Source organism: Xenia sp. Carnegie-2017, unplaced genomic scaffold, assembly GCF_021976095.1.
Source record: "Xenia sp. Carnegie-2017 unplaced genomic scaffold, XeniaSp_v1 HiC_scaffold_14, whole genome shotgun sequence".
NCBI classification, from domain to species: Eukaryota; Metazoa; Cnidaria; class Anthozoa; order Malacalcyonacea; family Xeniidae; genus Xenia; species Xenia sp. Carnegie-2017.
Genome location: NW_025813447.1, coordinates 2,662,128 through 2,684,911, shown reverse-complemented (window position 1 = coordinate 2,684,911; position 22,784 = coordinate 2,662,128). Strand labels below are relative to the sequence as shown.

The 22,784-nt window shown below is 34.0% G+C and overlaps 2 protein-coding genes across 9 annotated transcripts; both read right to left on the bottom strand.

Moving 5' to 3' along the window:
* Positions 1 to 1,442: 1,442 nt before the first annotated feature.
* Positions 1,443 to 5,683, bottom strand: LOC124435045. Of its 3 annotated transcripts, XM_046984995.1 has the most exons (7): positions 5,238 to 5,683; positions 4,088 to 4,839; positions 3,189 to 3,783; positions 2,823 to 2,964; positions 2,233 to 2,381; positions 1,914 to 2,070; positions 1,443 to 1,830 (listed from the first exon to the last, which is right to left on the bottom strand). In XM_046984995.1, exons 1-3 carry the CDS (start codon positions 5,468 to 5,470, stop codon positions 3,635 to 3,637), a joined length of 1,134 nt encoding a protein of 377 aa, XP_046840951.1. In that variant the 5' UTR covers positions 5,471 to 5,683; the 3' UTR covers positions 1,443 to 1,830; positions 1,914 to 2,070; positions 2,233 to 2,381; positions 2,823 to 2,964; positions 3,189 to 3,634. The 3 variants fall into 3 exon arrangements, with proteins under 3 accessions (XP_046840951.1, XP_046840952.1, XP_046840950.1); XM_046984996.1 differs by having other exon boundaries at positions 1,443 to 2,070; positions 4,040 to 4,839; XM_046984994.1 differs by having other exon boundaries at positions 1,443 to 2,070.
* A 917-nt stretch (positions 5,684 to 6,600) lies between these two features.
* Positions 6,601 to 22,270, bottom strand: LOC124434519. 6 transcript variants are annotated; one of them, XM_046984412.1, is made up of 11 exons: positions 22,172 to 22,270; positions 19,437 to 19,529; positions 13,902 to 13,980; positions 11,653 to 11,880; positions 10,800 to 10,865; positions 10,655 to 10,723; positions 10,275 to 10,346; positions 9,778 to 9,867; positions 8,580 to 9,669; positions 7,975 to 8,090; positions 6,601 to 7,195 (listed from the first exon to the last, which is right to left on the bottom strand). In XM_046984412.1, the coding sequence occupies exons 4-9, from the start codon at positions 11,683 to 11,685 to the stop codon at positions 9,058 to 9,060; spliced, it is 942 nt and encodes a 313-aa protein (XP_046840368.1). In that variant the 5' UTR covers positions 11,686 to 11,880; positions 13,902 to 13,980; positions 19,437 to 19,529; positions 22,172 to 22,270; the 3' UTR covers positions 6,601 to 7,195; positions 7,975 to 8,090; positions 8,580 to 9,057. The 6 variants fall into 6 exon arrangements, with proteins under 6 accessions (XP_046840368.1, XP_046840367.1, XP_046840369.1 ...); XM_046984411.1 differs by lacking the exons at positions 19,437 to 19,529; positions 22,172 to 22,270 and adding an exon at positions 14,176 to 14,322; XM_046984413.1 differs by lacking the exons at positions 19,437 to 19,529; positions 22,172 to 22,270 and adding an exon at positions 14,259 to 14,312.
* Between the last annotated feature and the right edge of the window lie 514 nt (positions 22,271 to 22,784).

The following is a 22,784-nucleotide window of genomic DNA, read 5'->3' as shown; positions in this document are numbered from 1 at the left end:
AACTTCCTTTTTGGCCAATACGAATGATAAAAAGGCTACAACCACCACCTGTATTCTTATTGAATTTAACCTTCGGTAAATCAAATAAATTCACAATCTTTTGAGCAATCGTTGAAGCGATAACAAATAATTTACATCAAAACTATTTCGTCAATAAATTTGAACATTTGAAACTGACAACACTATTTCTCACTTCAACCAATAAAAAAGCTATCCTGATGAACAAACACCATAGAAAGCTTGGATAAAAATATCTTTCGTTACAACATCTGTTCTTCTTGTAATTTCAATTCCATCCCTCGACGTGCAACTACGTCAGAATTTATGCATCTTTCGTGCTGTCTTTCATACGTCAACTTTACTTTGTATTTGTGGAATAAATTGATCATCAAGATCTCCTATAGTCCATAATTTAGTTCAGCTTCAATTCTTCCAACGGCAATATTGTTTGTCTGAGCTTGCTTTCTTTTGATGTAGCTAGATGGCTTTCAGGTCGCATCAGTATATATGCCTACAGCTGTCCGAAATCCAAATCAATTTGGTGTTACTTATTTCAATTTTTTCCTTATAACCTTATTGCATTGATTTTGTTTGTAACAATACACAAATAATTGCATTGTCTTCCTTCGAAGGATATGCATATGTAAGTGTTTCATCTCCAAGCACAGTCCTCAGACCTACTGCGTAAGAAAAGGTTGTCTATAACAGTAATGAAAGCAGGAATAATCTTGTCCATGTACCAAACACGTGGCAAGCATGGATAAGTACATTATGACGAAGACCTGTTTTGAATGGCACCACTAGATCTACGTATATGAATACACAATCATACGAACCGATGTTTTTATAAATCGAGGTTTGCCTTCTGTTTAGAAATATTACATGCACACACGTCCAGCTTGAAGATGGAACTAAGAGTTCAAGGAAACACAACTCAGAAAGTTGCTGAAGAAAACGGAAATGTGGCGGGATCTTTAGGGTGAATTAATCAAAATATTTTATTGTACCTCGTTTGGGGGTATATAGAGGTAACTTTTTGGTAAAATTTTATCATTTAGAAATTCAAATATTTAGCTTTCTTCTGAAGTTATTTTGTACGTAAAATTGAGCATCTATATAATTTGTTGTGACTAGCACTGGATCTTCCATTGTAATAAGAACTATTTCATTACAAAACTTTAACAGTGTCGTACGTATAAAGTTTTGAATTCTACGAAATTTGGCAGAAATCAGTGTACTCATCATGTAATTTTTTCTTCGTGATCTAAGTTTTTTTATTACTTGAATTTTACCGAGAATGACCACTAGCTTTACAATTTTCAATCATTTTTTCTAATGAAGCGCTGTGGACTATATGGTCTGCTATGTCTTAGGAAAGTGGCATCATATTCCGGTATTTTCAATTTAGATTGTAATAGAAGGCAGACTGCAGCACATTATCCTTTATCCGAAAACTTTAATAAGAAGGCTATCGAATATCGTTATTATACATCATTCATTTAATCAAATTTAGCAAAGATTGTCACTTTAATTAAATGTACTGCTGTAACTTAGCAAACTCGCAAGTTTTGGTCCGGTTATGGAAATTTCCGAAAAATATTATACTTCATTTCTGTAGCAATCGATTATATTCAGGTCTAAATAGTGTTTCCAGGCCACACATATTTTATCACGAATGTGATTACCATAAAGGCAGCCAGTCAACTGCATTTTCTGCTCAATGGGAATGATGAATAATAGAAGCCATTGTTCTCTACCTACAAGATGCTTCATTTGGCAATTCAACCATGTTGCGCTCGCTTTCATAAAAATTGAAATCATTAGCCATTACTGAATAAAAGGAAAAATGAGTACATTTAAACTTGTATAGACAAGTTCAGTTGAAATTCACATATTTTGGAATTGGTACAAACCAGAATTTGAAGTCATCAATTGTCTCACAACAGTCAAAACTCGGTTTTTAGTGCCTTCATTTAAGCAACGGGATACTTGAGGCGAAAATGATGGAGCTGCTGGCTGCTGGCAGTAAAGGAGCTAAAGTAGAGCCCGAAATGTATTCACTTGTGTCTTCTGAAACAGGATAAGATAATACCAATAAAAAATCTTGTTTACACGTAGCTATTGCAACAGTTAATTCATTTACACTTGGCTATTTCAACAGTTTCTTAAACAGTTAGCACTGAAAATTGTTGATGGTATCAAGATGACCGTAAGATTTTAATAATAACTTACACTCAACATCACTATGATCAGTCTTTCTTCATAGCATTTTCTTAAACGAGGTCTTTTCCTTATAGGTTCTACATCTGAATCTTCGTCAGAATCCAAAATAGACGTGACGAGGGCTTTCTTTTCAAACTTTATGGCCTTTTCCCATGTGTCTATACAGAAATAATGAAATGCATATAACAGAAGAAAGTTGTCACCACCATATAGCACATGTCACTGAGCGCAAAACTACAAAAGCCAAGCGTGATTAACACAGCATACAAAAAATGTTGTAAATGCATATGCAGCATTTGACTTTTAAGGATATCATTTTTTTGAAAATCATGGTATTGTATACACAAGAAAGAGAAAAATTTGCGTCAATTGCAGGAATGTATAGGCTAGGAAGCAAAACATGTTTGAGTAAATTGAAATAAGTATAGTTGCAGATGCTACTTGTTCCATGGAGCATAGTTGTGTGTATCAGGACGACAACAGATTGGCAATTGGGAAAAGGATTTATTAGTTTCTTCTAAAGTCAACGTATATAAGCCCCTTTAACAATTATAAAACCGCTGCCGAAAATATATATTTGACTCTAATGTGTAATTTACCTGTATAAGTGAATATCCTTATTCTGAAACCTTTCCAAGCGGTTTTATCTGGAAATTCAAGTCTCTTTGCTCTTGATCTAATGTTTGTGCGGAGCCAATAGCATATTATATTCCATAATAATGTTTGCAAGATAATTCATCACTAAATAGGAACAAAGAACCATACTTAGCTACAGTAAAAAATAATCTTTTCTTTCAATATTGCACTTAAACCATCACAGGTTTCTATCCAACTTTTTGCTACAACTTCAACCGACTTTTCCTAGAGAAATTCAACCACAGCAAAGTCATCACTTAGCATCTAAATCGAATCACCTGCGTAATAAGTTATGCTTGAAAGAAAAAATTTCAACGGATGTGCCTTACTGTATATTCGCTGCTGCTAGCCGAGATCACAGGAAACTGCAATTGATTAAAGTGTCCCTATCAGCAAAAAATTTTATTAGCGATATCAAAACTTGGTGTAATATTTAAAGCTTCGGTGAAAAAATATTTTCAATTTGTTCAAACTGTTTTCTTGTTATGGAGGTTTAAAGTTGCCTTTTAATGGACATTGTCCGTCGTGGCATGAAGTCTGGGCAGGCGCGGATCCAGCTCCTTAGCTGACCGATGCATTGCGAGCGCCGAAGGCGCGAGCTACCGCTAGGGGGGTCTGGGGGCATGCTCCCCCAGAAAATTTTTGAATTTTCACTATCCGAGAAGCATTTTCCAGCGATTTGGGAAAGGTGACAGAAAAATCTTAAGCGTAAATTTTATCGAAAAAATAACATGAGCCGTCTTTTGCAAGATAACAGCATTGATAAAAGCAATGTTCAAAGGTGGTCTTCTCCCAACGGTAAAAAAGATACAAAATGTCCAATATCCAAGGGATCAACATCTGTCATATCAGTTTTTACAGATTTTGACAAGGGACAAGAAGCATTTGATACTTTTCCATCTTCAAAGTCGCATGAAAGAGGTCCTAAATAAAACGTTACTAAGATGTAGGTATACGACTACATTCAAAATAATAAAGCCTGAATGCGTTAACATGCAAGGTCATATATCATAGGTCATTGTTTTTTGGTGCATTTGAGTGAAAGCTTGTTGCCAATTTGACGATCTCATGTTTAGAAGGAAGGATTTATTCACATGTACAAAAAATATCCTCCATCCCACAACGAATACTTTATATTGCATGGTATGCTTTACTTATGTTCTTAGAAAAGCATGCTTACCTATAATTAAAATATATTTGCACATGAACAATCACTAATTTAACCCACGTTTTAAGGAAGTCTTCAAGCAATCATAGCTGCTGCCATCTAAGTCTTCCCTTGGTGAGGATTTTGCAGGTGCTACCAAAGTTGTGTCTATTTGTTGCTCAAGTCCACTTTTATTTTTCTGTAAGACATCAACTTTAAAGTGGTCAGTAGTTTTTTTTTTATTATTAACTCTTGAGTTATTAGTTTGATTAAATTCAATTAGTGGTACAAAATGATTGGGTTGAAATTCTATATCTAATTCTGGAAGAGAATAAGCACCAGTAGTTGTCCACATCAAAATTAACTTAGTAGGCTGAACAAGTTGACTTGAAATATGTTGGTGTGCTTGCCGTGGAAGAATTTTACCATTTAGAAATTGTGAATATTTGGTCTCCTGGTCCAACTTTTCGGGATAAACTGAAATTATAGTCATTCCAGTGACAGAAGACAAACCAAATATACACATAAGTGAAGAATAAGTACAATTGCATGCATTATTTAGAGCTTCCTCTTTAACTACTATTACCTTTGTGCTTGGATTTTTCCTATCATAGCCATTGCCTAAAGCCACATCTGATACTGATGCAGAAAAAGAAGTATTTTCCGACTTAAAAAAATGCAACTTATCTTTTAAGTACGGGTGGTTAGCATAATACTCCTGGTGATTGAATAGCTCAATGCTTGTCAAGTCTCTCAGCAAATGACATAGGTCTTCCTTGCCACAAAGTAATTTTGAGCAGGCTCTGTACAGACAATTACCATCACCTCTAGTTCTAAATGTAGCAGAGTTAAGAAAATTCTCATTGTGTGGCTAAAAATTAGAAATCAGAAGAATTCAAAACTTAAATGTCTGACAGGGTTATTTGGAAAAGAAAATGTTAGCTTCTACTGAAGTCATAAGTATATTGGAAGAAGGAATACAGTCATTACATTTTTAATATAATCCATACAATACATAAACTAAAATGCAACTAAAATCGCACCTACCCCTGCATATTACAGTTTGTGTTATATTACATATGAATACAAGTATAAGTGCTGGATAAGTAATATGACATCGTGTATATTTTATGATGATTGTTCGTCGTTATCTACACGACTACACTCTGAGTCTGAAATGAGTGCACTATTTACATTTAAAACATGCAAGCATAAAGGTAAATTTACTTACTTTAAAGCTCTTAGTTCTCCACTTTGCCAATGAACTGTCAAGTGCTTAGGTATTAACATTTCACTTGACATATCTCTCCCATTTTTACCCTTTGAAAAGGGATTCCAAGGAGAGGATTTTGAAATAAAAGTAGCAGCTCTCGTTTCATAGGTTCGACGCACTCCATTAATATCAAATGACTTCTCTTCTCGAAGCAGAGTACACAGATCGTGTTTGATATTCTCGACAGCCATGACTTCGATCGATGATTGCGAGTTATATCAAGTGATCAAATAACAATGCATTCAACTTTGAAGTTCAAAGTTGAATGCATCGGTGCCATGTGCCCACAATCACAAAATTATGGAAAATGCATCGCTCAGCGGCAAAATCTACCGTGACGTGAGGCCCTAAAACAATGGTTTTGCTGATGTCACAGTAGATTTCACGCGGAAAAGGACTCGGGACCGATGCATCGATCGATGCATCGCAAATCTACTGTGACGTAGCGATGCCTCTTCCATCTACCGTGACGTGCTGGCAGAATACTATTAAATTACTTACTAATTATGTATTCACGACAAAATTTCGCTAAATTTTATCGACTTTTCTTTCGCTATTTGTGTCATGGAATACGACAAAATTATCGGAGAACACAAATGTTATTTCTAGAACAAATTTTAGCTTAAAACTGCTAAATCTATAAGTTAACTAAACAATATATCACTGTCAAATGTGCGTTTTAAATAATTCGAAAATAATATTTGCTATTTATTTCATTAAAATGCAAACTCGCAGATTTTAATATCTAAATATTTTGACCGATGCATTCGCATCGGTTGCATCGGTCTAGATCCGCCCCTGAGTCTGGGTCTAGCCAAATTCTGACGTCATCCAAGGTAGTTGGTATATATATCTTGTATTGTGGAATCTCTTGCATGACGTCACAAAAGCAAGTCGTTCCAGACTTTTTGAACGATGGACAAGGTCCATTAGATGGAAAATTTTTGCTAACTTTAAATAGCAATGAAAATGGAACGATTTGACAAACGTAAAAACTTTTTTACTGATACTTTGAAAATCACACCTAAATAAATATTGCTATTAAAAATTTTTGCCGAAAGGGGCACTTTAAAGCTATTTGAATTGTTATATCAGTACTATGAGCCTAGTTTTAAAAATTTTCGATAAAGTGTTGCAGTCTGTCTTATCCTAGAATTAAGGTTGAAAATACTGTAATATGATTATGCTAAGACATGGCAAGGTATAGCCTGTAGCACTTGATTAGAAAATTGATGCAAAATTGAAAAGTTAGTTGTCATTGTTAGGCAGTACTGTGCGTAATCAAGAAACTTAGATTCAGAAGATCAATTTACGTAATGTATACGCTGATTTATGCCAAATTTAATAGTATATATAACTTTAGTTATGTACAACTCTGTTGACGTTTTTTGATTAAATCTTTCATATTACATAGGCGGATCCAGCATTTGCCAAAAAAAATTATAGGTGCTCCCTTTTAATTCAAGAAATCTTCCTAAGAAAACTAAATATTTGAATTTCTAAATTGTAAAATTTTACGAATCAAGTTGTCGCTAAAGCATTTTTTAAACCACAAACGAGGTACAATAAATAATTTTCATTGACGTACCCTAGATCCGCCATTGGTATTGATGTTTCAGAAAAAAATTTCTAAATGGCAGCGTTATCGCTTATGGTAAAAAGCTAGCTATTATACACAAACAAAATATTCAACTAATAAATTAATGATCTATCTAGCGATTGCTGCCTCAACTCCGTGTACGATTTCAGATAGCTATTGTTTCACTTTTATCTTCCCATTCAGTCTTCCATCAATGAATACTTTTGAATCGTTTCAGATTTATACAATTTTTGTTGATGATCGCGCTCATTCATATCAAACTGTTCAAACATCTTCGCCAGGTCTTGTTTACAGCAAAATGTTGTCACGTGTATCGCTATCAAATAAAATAATTACATTTTGTCACCTGTACCTTTCAAATACTGTGTAGTGCTCACTCTATGTCACCAATTAAGTCGGGGGTCATTTTACCAAACAAAGTTAAGATACGATTTATCCAACAACTAGAGGCATAAATCGTCACGTGATGTGCAATCATATGGTGCGATGGAACTGTTCTCTTCGCACTGTTAAATGTCGTAACGTTTACTCCGTTCTTATAATAATTAAAAATTGTTTGGTCCAGTGCTCTGGTAATAAATCGTTTCTACACATAACTATCTGTTTCGAGTGTTTGCTGGCATAAGTAGACACCATAAAGTAACTTAGCCATCAAAATCAACATATGAAGAATTTGGCCGAAAAGAAAATTACTGATTGAAAAAACAGTGTCCTTAAACTGGTTTTTCTTTTTAAGTTTCACTCGCTGATCAAAAGCAACAACAAAAGTTCATCTTTTTTTCGTATCTTAGCCTAATTAAATTTAGTCCCATAAACAAGATTCACGATCGTAAGACTTCAAACTACAGAATTGATCTTGATCAACTCCTTTGCACAAGTTCACAGCAAACCATTTTAGGCTTTCAGTTTTAAGACTACTCTCCAGCAAATTCTTGAATGATTTAAATACTTCATGCATATTTTCCAAAATGTTTTCATTTTCAGGTGACGTAAGTGACCTGAAACGTTCACGTACGATGACGTCACTCAATCTTTTCATTCAAATCTGACTACTCATCACTTCCTTACAGCTAAAATAAAAAAGAGAATACTTACTGCACAAATCGTATAGCAATGTTCAGAAGGATGGTTGGAAGAAAATTGGATCGCCACTGGTTAATGCTATATGCAGTTAGTAAGTAGATGGAATTTTTTTCTTTTCTTTCAAAAACCTTTAAAGGAAAAATTGTCACGGTATTAATAAAATACTTTGAGTCATTTTTAAACTGTCACTAGTAGATTGCAGTGCAGTTTATTTGTGATTGCTCAGCAAAAAAGTGTAATTGCCTTTCATTCAATGCATAAAAAACATGGTGGCAGTTTTAAGTAAACAAAAATCTCCACAATTGCAATCTTGTGAAATTCAAGAATTTCAAAAAATGTAAAGAATGTAATGTTTTTGTGGTTAATGTTTATGAAAGTTAGAAAATTGCAAAGATTGTAAACAGCGCTCGAACTTCGATAGTATTTCGTTGCAGTCTTTAAAATAAACTCACTCTCGTATGTTTATTCGTAAGCACTCGAAATTTTACTATTCCCCTGATGAATTGCTCTATCAATTAAATTATACGTTTATTCAATTGTAACCATGTTTCATCCTATCGAAGAAATACAACCAGCATTTTTGTATGCTCGAAGAAATCTATATTCCATGTACTCACCTATTTTTATGAATTCCATTTTTAAATCCAAGTGGCTTTGCAACTTGTGTTTTAGCTATATTTTTCTCTTCCTTACGCATGTAGGTCTTTTCTGGATTTTTTCTTTTGTGGGGTAACAATTTTTCATCTTGTAAGTTCGCTTGGTGTTTTTTTCCTGCAAGGCTTTTATCTGTTTTTTTTTTGTTGGCATAATGAGCACCTAATGGTCATTTTGCCATGCATTCATTTCTGTTAGTTCGTATTACATAATATTCTGGTCTTTTTTTGGTTCTTTTTTTGCTTAGAAGAAGGTCGATAGGAGGCTTTTGTTTTGGATGCTTGGTATGTTGGTACATATGCTGTGGGATGAGGTGTCAATGCCTTCTTGTTTGCCGTAAAATCTACATCTTGTAAGTTCACATGCTTCCTTATAACTTTATTATAATTGACTGGTGTGGGAATTTGAGAATTTGGCTGACACCCAAAACAAATTTTAAGTTTAAAGTCCATCAGCTACCTCCTCCCTACTTGAACAACTAACATTTCCATTATTTGCGTGACTTTGGATATATTTCGTTTTGCAAATGTCCGAATAGCAATCATCCCATTCATTACCAATGACGGAAATGCCATAAATTTTACCATCTTCATCATTTGTATAAGACAAAACAACAACCTGAGCAGAGAGGGCTTTATCAAAGTCTATCGGATCGTCTCTGCCATTAGTCCAATCATTAATTTTTACTTCCTTCATGTGATTTACCAAATTAACACAATGGCTTATGCTCTTCGTGTGATAAAGTAAAACACCTGCTTTACGCCCTGAATTTTTAAAAGCATCCTTCACTTCTTCCAGTGAAAACCCTCGTTCGAGGAGTATTTCTTTAAAGAACTTTTTTTCATACAGGAAAGGAAGTACTTTCGGGCATGGCAACAAACCATCCATTTTCTCAAGTTTTTCTTGCCTTCTGGTCAACAAATTTTGCTGCAATTTCTGACACAACCTTGACATACAAAAAGGTACGCCTTCTTCGCGTAGCATCACTTGCAAAGCAACTAAACCGCATGACCGTTTGCAAAAAATCATTTTCCGTGGATCAAGACAGCATACCTATATAATTATAGTATATTTTACCATCGTAGCAAACTCGATAATTGGGTGTATTGAAGAAGATAATTGAGAAATTAGGATTGTCAATAGTTAGCAATATACGCATACTTCGTTGTCTGTTGCCCGTTGTCGTTGCCTGTTGTCTGACTCGTTGCATTGTAAAGGAAGACTTTCTCTGTTGGAGCTGAGCATATTTGTCTAAGCAAACAACAACAACAACATATTAAAAAAATATTCAACGTACATATTGACAGTTAGACTGTTTGGTTTCTGTAATATCCATAAGCAAGAATCGTAATTAAATAGACAAGATCAATACAAGCCGGAAAATGGGAGAAGTTGCTACTACTGATGGAAAATAAAATCTTACTGCTATTAAAGTATGAAATTATGATCATGTGAAATAATGAGTTGCTACATTCTAAACAATACTTTAATAACCAAGTTTAGAAATTTAAAATCATGATGATGGGCTGAAACCTAAATAGAATCAACAATTAAAAAGTGTAAAAGATCTATGAGTGAATATTACACAAAGACAAAGCCCGAGAACGGGCAATTTGAGGAAAATATCATTGACCATAGTTTGCAGCATGTTCACATACTTGATGGTTTATACATGATTCATTGTGTTCTAGGGGAAAACTTTCTTCCCCATTCTTTAGTATATTTTGAGACTACAATAAACAAAAAACTTACATTAATTGATATAGAAAGCACATTTTGACTGTAACAAATGGCACATAGAAAATGAGAGAATGTACCATTTTCAGAATATGCATACTGACTGATATTGAAGTGCCTACAGAATTATGATTTTGTGTATCAATGAGTGGAATATTAAACAGTAGGGAACCCTTGGCTGTCTTATTTTTTAATATTAAGCATTGGCCAAGATTAAACTTTTCAATCAAACAGTCTCGAATTTGACTGATTAAAAAAAGCTGATGTAAGAGTCTGTCTTCATATCAACCACTTTACTCACATCATTCACATTGTCTTCGTGTTCTTTGAATGTCAATAACAGTGATTCAGTTTCCTCAGTTGCCTCATGCTGAAAAAAGATCAATGAAAGTTATGTTGAATGAGAATCCTATACATAATTCTATGCCGATCAAGTAAAGACATACCGGGTGATCTTCATTTTCTTCGCCTTGTTCTGGCACACCTGTCGTCGTTTCCTGCACTATTTTCCGCTGCAATTGAAAAATATTTCTTAAAAAAATTCGTTCAAGAAGCAAAATGTTCGATTATTTACTGTCGTTTTCATATGCGTGAAATGGAATTTATGTATGTCATAAGTTTTAATTTTGCCGATAATGCTGTAATGTGAAATTTATGCTTTTATTCACATATCGACATCGCATACTTTAAAAAAACACCAATTTAGAAATAAATACCGAGCAGCGCTGCAACAGTAACGTGGCCCTGTCGCTCGATGCTCAACATAACCAAAAATATATGCTGTTCACCGGTCAAATTATCTGCAAATTTTTGTGTCTTTTTCCGACATAATCGATGATTTTTTAGACATCTACTCTGTCATCCAGCATGATTTGCTTTTACTTAATTATTTCATAAATTTTCTTGAATTTCTATATGTATCGTTGTGCTCATTTATAAGACCGTGACCTACTCTAACAACTTATAAAAGAAATACCTAATACTGATTTTTTAAAGATTTTTTGCGCATGCTCAAATGCTATGTTTTCAAAGATGAAATCTGATTGAAATAAGCGCTAACTTATCGAGATGCTCAAGCAATTGAATCAGTGTTCTCGTGTATTCGTTTTAGACTTTGCTAGGTAAGTATAAACTTTGGTTTCACTGAGAATAATGAATTGTGTTGTTCTGCCAACTGCAGCCGATAATTTGAGTTTTTTATATCAAAGATGAGGAGTAATACGACGAATTTCGTTACAAATTCGCACAAACAGTTCTTGACAGACTTTTTTTATCAAAAATGAAAAGTTACAAAATTACCTCTATCTTTATATTGGCAAATTTATCGCGCATCTTTGATACGAGTTCATTTTCAAGCTTTTCAACTCTTCTTTGTTCAACTTTGGAAGTTTCAATAATCGTTTGAAGGGAACGTCGAGATTCACTAATGTTTTCATGTGCAACTTCCAACGACAGCGGTTCACGGATTGATCGTAAACGTTCCAACTGCAATTCTATTTCGGCTACGATCTCCTTTTGCCTGGCAAACTGTAATTTTTTAGAAATATCTTTGTGAAAAGTGTCACCAATCATGTTTTAGTCAAGAAGTAAAAGATGTTTATTGTGTTTGCACATGCTTATGTAAGCAGAGGCGACGTTCTAGAAAACTATAAAAAGAAAAAATTTAAAACAACTGTTTCAATTTTTTCTCTAACATTTATTCATGATTTATTTGACAATTCTTTTTGATTTATTCGATTGATTGATCTCAGATCGGTTTGCAGAGGCTGATGAAAATTCAGCTATAGACCAATCAGCGCACGCGTTTTGTTGTTTTTATTTTGCAAACCTCCCTGATGCATGCAAATCAAGAGCATGAGTTTTTATTTTTCATACTTCTTTTGCTTTCTAAGACTAAGTCGATTTTTTGACATTTATCCATAATAACTATTACGTCAGTACAAAATAATCAAAGAAAGAGAAAAAAAACTTGAAAGCCTGCAATTGCATAGCAGACACTACCAATTTTTAGCAAAACATGCCCTGTGCAATATTATATGTATGCTCTTGAGATTTTAAGATACATTCTTATTCCAAGCGTTCAGCATATTAAAATAATATGTGGTGTATATTCCATTAAACACGTAATCATAACCAGTTCAATCAATCAACCACGGAACGAATATTATTGAGGTATGTCGTACATTACGTCTTATGGAGGTAAAAAACCGTTTAAAGAGCATACAAACTACAGCTACTACACCTTGTAAAATCAAAACATCGTTAATGAATGAATTATTGGCACCATATCCTAGCTTATTCTTTGCTGTCGGGTGATGTCAAAAATTTACAGATTATTGTTTACCGCTTTTAACGACGCTTTCAAGTGATTATTCAAACTATTATCCACCTTTTGTGTTGTTTACAAGAGCAAACACGAGTTTTTAGCGTTATATATAAGTTTTTCGTATGAGCTTCGAACGTGAGTTCAATGTACTAGAACGCTATTAAATTTTGTGATTATTTTATTCACTAGCGAAGAAGTTATTTACAACAGTCGTGAGTGTTCTATCTGTTAGAATTTATTTACAGGCTTTTTATGTATTTGGCTAAACAAGGTGCAGTTATTACAAGGCGGATAATGTACTTGAAATTTGAGTAGTTTTACGTAATTATAAAGTAAAGTGCGTAAGTTTAAGTAGCGCGTTTAAGTAAGTGTAGGATTGGCTATTTCCTCTATTGCTAATACATAAATCTAGATGAATAATATACGCACGTTATGTACGTCACTACAAGTTCATGATGAATTTTCGGTAATGTAATCTCTAACATCATTATGCATAGTTTCTAATTTCTTGAGTAAACTTTGAGCAAAAATTTGCTGAAATTTTATGACGTTTTTGATTTGTTACTTTGTATGTGTATGAAAGTATATTACTGCCTGTTTCAATTTAGTTGTTATATTACATTAAATGTTACATTGAATGGGGAGAGTTTATCACAAGATCATTATTTGGTCTTGCAGTAATAGGGAAATCCCCGAGAATGACCTAATTTAACTCGTTATCAATCTATTGTTTTACCACAAGTTGACACCAAAATATTTACCTAGCTCAATTAAATCGGCAGCTGGCTACAAATAACTGGAAATTGAAGGTCAATAACTCTTATTTGTTTACAGAAAGTCCTTTTCACAAATGAAGTTCATTTTTGATATTAAACAGAGCAAATATAGTTAGCGTTTCAAGTGAAGTGATGAGCGCTCAAGCATTCAATACACGGAAATGTTAATATTACAATTATATTTAAACTCTTTGATGAAAATACAGAAAGTTGCGAAATCAATGAAACCCATTTGATGTTATTACAGATATAGGGCTATGAAAACAGACAGAAATGTGCAACGATGTTGGATTTAAACTTGACACAAAAGCGTAGGAGGTAAAATTACTAAGGAAGCAATTTAGGCAAGTGACTTGCCTTTGCTAAAGAAATGGCTTATGCAATATTTTACTGTATTTCTTAATCCTTTTTGTGTCATAGTTGCTAAAAATTGCTATATAGAGTACCTCATCAAGAAAATGCTGGTCCAATGTCTACGCTGCTGTCTTCATGGCCATCTTTACACCCGTACAGAGAACGACTTTCCTAAATAAGAACATAAGAGTCCATTCAAATTTAACCGTCTTTGCACTGAAGTTTTCTAAGAAATTAATCAATGCTAGATCATTTCAACTAGGTATTACGTGCAGCATTTACAGCGAACTTCAAACCAAATGACGCAATACTAATTCACTATTTTTCCTCGGGTGAAACGAAGTAAAGTAATGGTTTATTACTTACTTATTTCCTTTGAATCACAGCACAATGTTTAAAAAGATGTGGTCAATCGAGATAAAATCAAAAATGCTTCTTCAATAAGTTACCTTGATCTTGACAAGCCGCCATGTTGACATCTACTGTTAACTGCTTTGAAAATTTGACATTGAAATCATAAAACGAGCGCAGCATGATGTCAAGGTCACGTGAAATTGCATTTAATTCATTAGGTATAGATTATGAAAGAATGTTTTTATGCAGTGCGGTGTTTGAAAATAAATGAAGATATGATCTTCGCACTTTGCTGGACAATTTAAGCAATTGTCTCATGAACCTGAAAAATTCAGGTGACTCAACGGGATGCCTGACCTCTGCGGTGAACCCATGACCTCTGCGGTGCCTGTGCAGTGCTCTGACCAACTGGGCTATGAAGTCACATAGGTATAGATTACACTGGTCAACAAAAAGAAACTTTTTAAAAGGTGTCTGATATTTTTTGACTGATTTACTATATTTTTGCTATGCTAAATCTAGAAATAACATTCATTTTGCTCTCGGAGGTCAAATTTTTTTGCAAATTTGACTTTGAAATTATGCGACTTTAGTTATATTTTTTTAAAACAATGTTTTCAAGATTTACATGTTTTCAAGATGTTTCAAAACAAAATGTCAGTTTTTATGATAAAATTGCAGTATTCCAAGAAAGAATCATGTACACTTCATGTACAGTACATTTAACTAAAAATGAAAAGTTAATGTTTGCATTATTACGGTCTAAATTTTCGTTTTTTTTGATGGTCGCGAATGTTTTGGTGCTTGCACATCTCTTTTTAAATTCCAACAGTTGTCCGCCATCATCACAATGCCCCACTTTTCTCTTAAGTCATGGTGAAAGCGCTCTCCTTGCTCATCGCTTAAAGAGCCAAGATTTTCGGGATCAATACCAGCTTTTAATTTTTCAGTTGAAAAATTGGGGAAGGTTTTACACAGAAAAAACACCGTCCATCTTTATCCAAAGTTTTAGTGAATTGCCTTATCAAACCGAACTTTATGTGCAGAGGAGGAAATAAAATACGTCCCCTGTCAACTAGAGGCTTGTTTATCACATTTTTTGCTCTACAACTTGCAAGCTCTTCACGTACTGGCCATTCTTTTTTCACGTAATGATGAGTACGATCCCCACTATCCCAGAGGCATAAAAAGTATGAGTATTTGGTAAATCCAGACTGTTGACCAAGCAAGAAGTTGATCATTTTTAAGTCAACGCAAATCAGCCATTTACGTTGGTCCTAAGAAATTTTTTCTAGGACGTACTTAATTGCTGCATGCTGTTCTTTTAATGTTGTCGAATGTGCCAATGGCGCAGATGCAAATTGATTTCCATTGTGTAGCAACACACATTTCAAAGACCTTTTGCTGCTGCCGATAAAAACTCGCCAGTCCTCTGATTTGTAATTCAGGTACGCCGAGATGTTTCAGTAGCTCTACTATGTCATTGCGATAAACTAATTCTTTTTCTTGAGCAAAATATCTTAAAAATTCCTGGTGCCTGGTATGGAAGAAACTTACCTTAACTTTACCATTTAGCATGCTCTTGTCCTTTAAACGAGATGCAAGAAGTTTGGCAGAGTCTTGGCAAATTTAAATCGCGAACAAGATCGTTTAGTTCGTTTTGGAAAACAATTTTGGCTGCTCATCATTGTCATCGGGAAAGGATGCATCATCGGTAGTGGCAATGCTTTGAGTTTCATCCTGGCTACTGCTTTCTTCAATACTTGTATCTTGAAATACAAGTACGGGAATTTCTTCACTATAAGGAGTAGGGCGCATAGCTGACGGTAGATTGGGATACTCCAGTGTTGTGCGATTTTTTCTGTTAGTTCCCATGACATTGATAGCACAAAAGTATCAATCGGTTGCATGATTTGAAGGCTCTCGCAAAATCATGGGGATGCCAAAGCTCATGGACTTTTGCGTGCCTTTGCTCCATTGACGGAGATGCTCTGTGCATCATTTGTAAACCATGTGAGGTGCCCAACTTTTGTCTTGATCGCCGAGCTTCATGCCAAAATATGCATTGTAAACGCGCTTGATAAAGGTGGTGACAGTATTGCGATTTGGTGCAAGTGTGTATTCACCACAAACATAGCAAAAAACATATGGCTTATTTTTAATACTTTTTATTACTTTTTACTTACATTAATATGTTGGTGTGTTTTAACAAGTTTTACCATTGAATTCCAGTATGGGCTAAATAAAGCCTTATTTTATCTTTAAATATCCCATAATAATCGCAAAACCGAAACTCCCTAATTGAAATTCAATCAATAATTGCTTATTCAAATGCTTTCTTCTTTCTATTGCTAGTGCTAAAAAATTTAAATTTGTTCAAATGATAGAACTTTAAAAGGTAAATGGTTAGTACATCTGTTGTACCTTTCTCGGGTATTTAAAAGTTAAAAAATAGAAAATTAACGATAGCTTAAAATCTCGACCTGACCCAGCAAAAATAATGTTATTTTTGGACTCAGCACATCAAAATTGTCCAAAATCAGTTTACAAAACTGAGACACCAAATTTGCTGTTGACCAGTGTTATCAATGAAATAATTTTTAAAAATGATAAAATTCTTGGAGATGATAGCATGTCGATTTTGGCAAAATACTTCGTATAATAAAGAAACGAATGACCAGAAAAAAATTTTCCTCACTACTTTCAGGCGATTTTTCTCCAAGATAAAATATTTTCTCTAACACTATATCTATATGTTTTAGCCTAACTTGAGGCCTTAACTTCTTTTTAGCCAAACAAAGACGCAGTAAACTTACTAAATATAAATTCTAGCCTCCCTTCCCAAGGTTTAATTTCGAGTCGCCGTCCATGTTACTCATTTGTCTCATCCTACATTGGCAAATGCGCATAACTACTTCGAAGTTTCAGCGACAATAATTAAATTTATATTGCCTATGTTGTATATGAAATGATTTCTCCGATGATGGTGAAAATTTTCAAACTACGAATAGAATATTTATTTCATGAATGTGGCTGTCGTTAAATTGCGAGCGACCAATTGTCACCATAAAAACACATAAAAAGAAAACTAAATTACTTACGCGTGCATCATTCTGCTTTGCTAATGTATAAAGACTAGCTGATTTCCCCAATAATTAGCCAAAATTGTAAATTACGTATTTTCATTAATATGTAATAGCTGTTGACGACAGTTCTTAACATTTGTAGTACTTATCACTTAACGTTTTCAGATGGAGTCAGTCACCAGGGGCAAAAGCTGTACGTTTTTAAGAAATAAACTATCTATTTCGCGTATATTTACCCCTCAGTCAGAGTGTTAATAACAGAAATTTCGACGCTGCATAAATTTTATGTTTCTTTTTGTGACTGTTGCCGAAATCCTTTCCACAATTCTAACCCTGGCTCACTTTCATCATCCTTTTTGTTTTCTCCTACAGTCTCTTCTTCCATCATGGGTTCATTGATGGCTGTCAACTTCATTCATGTCAAACTGTTCTTGTACATCTTCACTATTTCTTGTTGCTTCTGGGAGTAGGGCATCCTTTCCTCTTTCTTGAAGATCTTAGTTCTCTAAACTTGTTGTTTCTGGAATATCTTTACTCTCTTCTCTTTCTACCCGGTCACTACTACCTGGACCTAGGTCGTGCGGAAAATTGCTACCATGACCACCTTGTTGTGGGGTATTGTCACCTGTTGCTCTGTCTTGCAAGACGTTGTCATTCATTTCTACGTCCTGCTGCTGTGGGCTTGTGTTGTGTTTTCTCTTTCGTCTCCTGATGCTCTTCATCTCTCTTTCACAATTTCTCGTCTGGCAATCACCCCATTCTTTTTTGAGAAGTGGCATTCCTTCCTCATCATAAGCTAAGACGACGACCTGAAGTTTACGAACGTGTCGAATACCATTGTAGTAGATTTGGTTCTTTGTTCTGTCTCTAATTATCACACAACCTTCCACACGATATAGATTCACGCAATGGTTTTCATGTTCCTCGCTCTCGGTGGAATAAAGCAAAATTCTTGCTAGACGCATTGACTTTATAAATTCTTCTTTTGCATTTTTTAAAGCATCATTGTGTTCGCCATCATCAATACCAAATTGCTCATGAATTATCTCCAATAAACCATCTCGAAATAAGCTTGATAAAATTTTCGAGCATTTTGTTTCCTTGGTTGTCTGACCCAACTTCCGCATGAACTTCGACGGAAAAAAGTCAATGTTTGATTTATCAAGCAAATGGAGTAAGGCGACATGACCACATGGTGCGTGCTCGCATGTAAATACTTTGTGAAGATCTTCATCTGAAGAGTCTTAGGTTTTCAATTGCAAAAGCACTTTCAGCTGTATTTTGAGACATAGTTGCTCATATATCAGTCAACACCATAACTTAGTACGTCGGTTTTCTTTGCGACTGTCTATCATACTCTTTTTTGTTATTTTTTCAGTAATGTGGTTATGAAGCAAAATATTTACTTTTTACTTTATACTTTTATAAAACAGACCTTTTAAAATGAGAGTAGACTTACTAAAACAGTTTTATGCACATCTTTTTTCATTTCTATGATATTTAACTCTTTGTTTTTGGTAGAAATGTGCCAGTTTTTTTACAAACAGTGACGTCATATTACAAAATGAATTGTCAAATATATTTATGACATTATAGCTTCTTTGTTGAAATTGTTTAGCATCCATTATACAATATCACGTCACTGATTGTACAAAACGGTTGATTTTAAAAACTTCATTATCTTGAAAATCAAAAGAGATATAAATAAACTGTTTTACAGAGTTGGATAAAGCTATAACACAAAAAGCACAATTTTCACTTTATGAGCACTTTATTGTGATCAAACTATTTGAATTTCAAACTCAAAAACCTTTGCAACAAATGATATTGTGATGAATTTTCAAAGCATATAAGCATAGCAATCACACTGTTTGCATAGTCTGTGATATAGTCATCAAAATCATTCAAAGTCATGCAGGCTCAGCCTTTTTGTAATTCTTTCTCTCTCGACAAATAAAAGATGTTTACTGTGTTTGCGTTGGCTTATGCAAACTGTGAAGACCTTCGTGAAAACTTATGAGCGAAGAAGATAAATTTTTCCTCTAGCATGTATTCATGATTGATTTGCAAATTTTCTTCGATTGATTTAATTGAGCTCAGCTCGGTTTGCATAGACCAATGCAAACTCAGCTATAAACCAATCAACTCTTTCATTTTAGCTACAATCTCTTCTTTTGTCATACATACCTCATCATTTTCCCGAGGTCTTTTTTGTAAACGTTCCCTATGTTCCTGGGGGTTTTTTGATGGTGGTCCATCTGTTACGCTCAGTTTCTCAAGCTGCAAGTATGATTATAAATAAAAAAAACTCATGGATATGCCGTTATTCAAGAAAAAGAAAACATTTTCATCGTTTCTGTAAAGTTATAGAGAAAGATGATGGAAAATTGACAGAATCGAGAAATTTTGTAGCAGGCACAAAGTGCGAGTGTATTTCCAAGCAATTTCGAGTTTCTTCCAAACTTTGGCAAGCATTTTCTATAATTCATTAGGCACAATTAAGTAAAAATTTTCTGTTTCCTTAATAATATAACTTTAATTTTAAAAACAAAATTAGAAAATCATTGATTTTTAGTACATGAGAAAAACTTCGCTTTCATCTTGCGTTTATTCAAGGGCGATGGAAAATTGGTAATAAGGGGAGGGGGCTATTTTCACATATTTGCCATCATCAACTATCATTCTATAGAAATGTCTGGCACATAATCTAAATGATAGAAACACAGTTTTTTAAACTTTAAATGAATCAGTGCCGTTTCTTCAAAAGGTGATATCGTAAATATTTACACAACCAAAATGGAAAGATTTTCGTAAAGAAAAATTTTGTTGTTAATAAAAGAAGTAGACCAGAGTCTTTAAAATAGTATGAAAAACTTTTCTGAACAAATATCTTGCATTCATGGCAATGAGCTGAGTGATTGAACAGCACGAAGGGTTTAACGATGACAAATTAAAAATAATTAAAGTAAACAGTGTTGTCCAGACGCTTTTACCAAGTCCATTTTCCATCCAAGGGCGATGGAAAATGGACTCAAAACTCAGCAACTTATTCTCGACTGCTAAGAAGAGGATTTCAAAACGAGTGAATATCAAAAGTTTTAAAAAAATTTTGTATTTTTTACATACCATCCTGAAAATACGTTTTATGAGGTATATGTGTGTGCATATATTGGTAAATGTTCTGAAAATAAGCCATCTATTTGCAGAATAAATAGATAACGCGCTACACTTCTATCAAAATTTTATTTCTGTATCGTTTTCAAGAACATTTCTTGCTACGTTGCTGCTAGAGTCAGCCCTTGATTGACAAGATTTTAGTTCAAATGACCTAACTAGTTGGCAAACTTTGCCCTGCTATGCAAATTGTTTTGTGCTCTCTCACTGCAAAAAAAAAGATTTTAAAGAATTGAATGATGATAATGCTCTAAAATTTACATAGCAGGACCAAACCTTGCTGCTTTGATACGTCTCAAAGAGATTGTCTTATACAAAGAGAGACAGAAAACTATAGCAATCAGCATCTCGATGAAAATCAGACGAAAATGGTAATTTGTTTTTTTTTTCTTGAAATGGTTAAGGGCTGAAACTACCTTGCTCATAAAAAGAAAGTCACAAAATATCTGTTATCTTTACAAATAGGCTAAAACAGAACGAATAGTTTATGTTGAGTTTACACAAGCTCTGGTTTCTGAAGACGATAGTGCTCGGGAACAAAGTCTCCTGAAACTTTGGCAACAGTGAAAAAGGAATCAATTAGAATGCCACGTCAAGTAGGTGAAATTTGCAATGTTTATTTTTGCAGGCATTAAATATAAAATTTCATAGTCGAAGGCAGTGGTCCAATGGTGTATATCGATGAACTAACATTTACTTAGAACACACGCTTTGTTAAAAATGGCCACACTTTCTTTATTTTCATGTCAGAACCATGTGTTATTTTGCCTTGCTAAGAGACTGTCATGGACGTCATGTTGCTTCAGACATTTTGCAGATGTTATAACTTTTGCTTTATACCGGTGATATCTTGTGTACTGCATTGGCGTCAATCCTGCCTTAATTGGGGAGGACCATACTCATATACTCGGCTATGCCTGGCTAATTTCTTTTCAAAACAATTTCATTTTCAAAAGAAATCAGCCTGGCATAACAGAATATATGAATATGTTCCCCCAATTATCGCAGGATTGACGCTCATGGTGTACTGTAAACTGTGTTATAGTTTAACAATCCTATACTAATTATGCGAACAAGTGATCATGATATAAAGGTAACGTCAAGCCTCAAATACATATTTACACTTATTAGTCAAGCGTTTAATACGTTAAACACAGCTGTTTTGTGCTGTAGATGGCAAACAAATGGGAACTTTTAAAAAATTCGAAATTGTGTCTACTGCTACGATCACCATAATCGTAAATTTCTCGGAAATCTTGCAATATATTTGCCAGATATGCTCTCATATTCTTCCTGTAGTTAGTAAATAATTAAGTCAAATGTAACTAACTAAATGATTATTTTAAGAGATATTTATGTGCAATAATCACAATATTTTTATAGTTCCTAATAGCTTTCCGTTGATTGTAAATTAAACATATTTAGTAAAGAATCAAATATATCCATACGTAATATCTTGTATAAATAAAAGTAGTTTAACAATTGTAAGATATATCGTAGACCATAGACATTGACGTTGAACGTTAAATGTGATCGTAATAGCTATCTGTGATATCTCTATTTGTTGGTGTAAGTCAATATATACTAAAGAAGGTAGATGGCTACATCACAAAACCTAACAATATTGACAAATTAGAACCAAGTTAGCGGATACATCACTTGATACATGTATCGTAAACAAAGTCTAACAAAGAGCTTCTTGTTCAATTCGAGTGAATGTGTATTAATTTTTTACAAATATTATTTACCTCAGACATACATATGTAGTTCATTGCCAACATACATATCTCCTCGATCGTCCTTCATTACTTGTTATTTGAGACCAATCGATCATGTACGGTCAAGCTTGTATGTTGATTATCTTTGTAGTCATATCTTTACGGCTACGCAGTTGTTGAAATACCTGTCGTGTGTTGGAGTGTGGAGAGTTCCAAGAACTGCAGCGGAAATAACATCCCATTATAATGGTTTAATGTAAAGAAATTAATTAGGACTTAGGAAATAGAGGACGTTAATAAAGAAAATTAAACTTTTTTATTAGTAAAGAGAATATGAACACTTTAAGAAACAGAGAACACAAGTACTCTAGGAAACAGATAACATCAATACTTTACCAAAAAGAGAAGAAAAATATCTTAGAAACAGACAATACTTCTGAAACAGCATTTCTTGCAGTTTGGATGGCATGATATTGTTATTCCTCAATTTCAAATTACGTTCTTCCTAAAGGAATTTTACCCATATTCAAAAAACTAATCCCTTTAATATAAGAATGGAACATGCTTCCCACAATGGCTCGGACAAACAGAAAATAGATGTAATGCAGCTGTATTCGTTGGCCATTTAGAAATGTACCTTGAA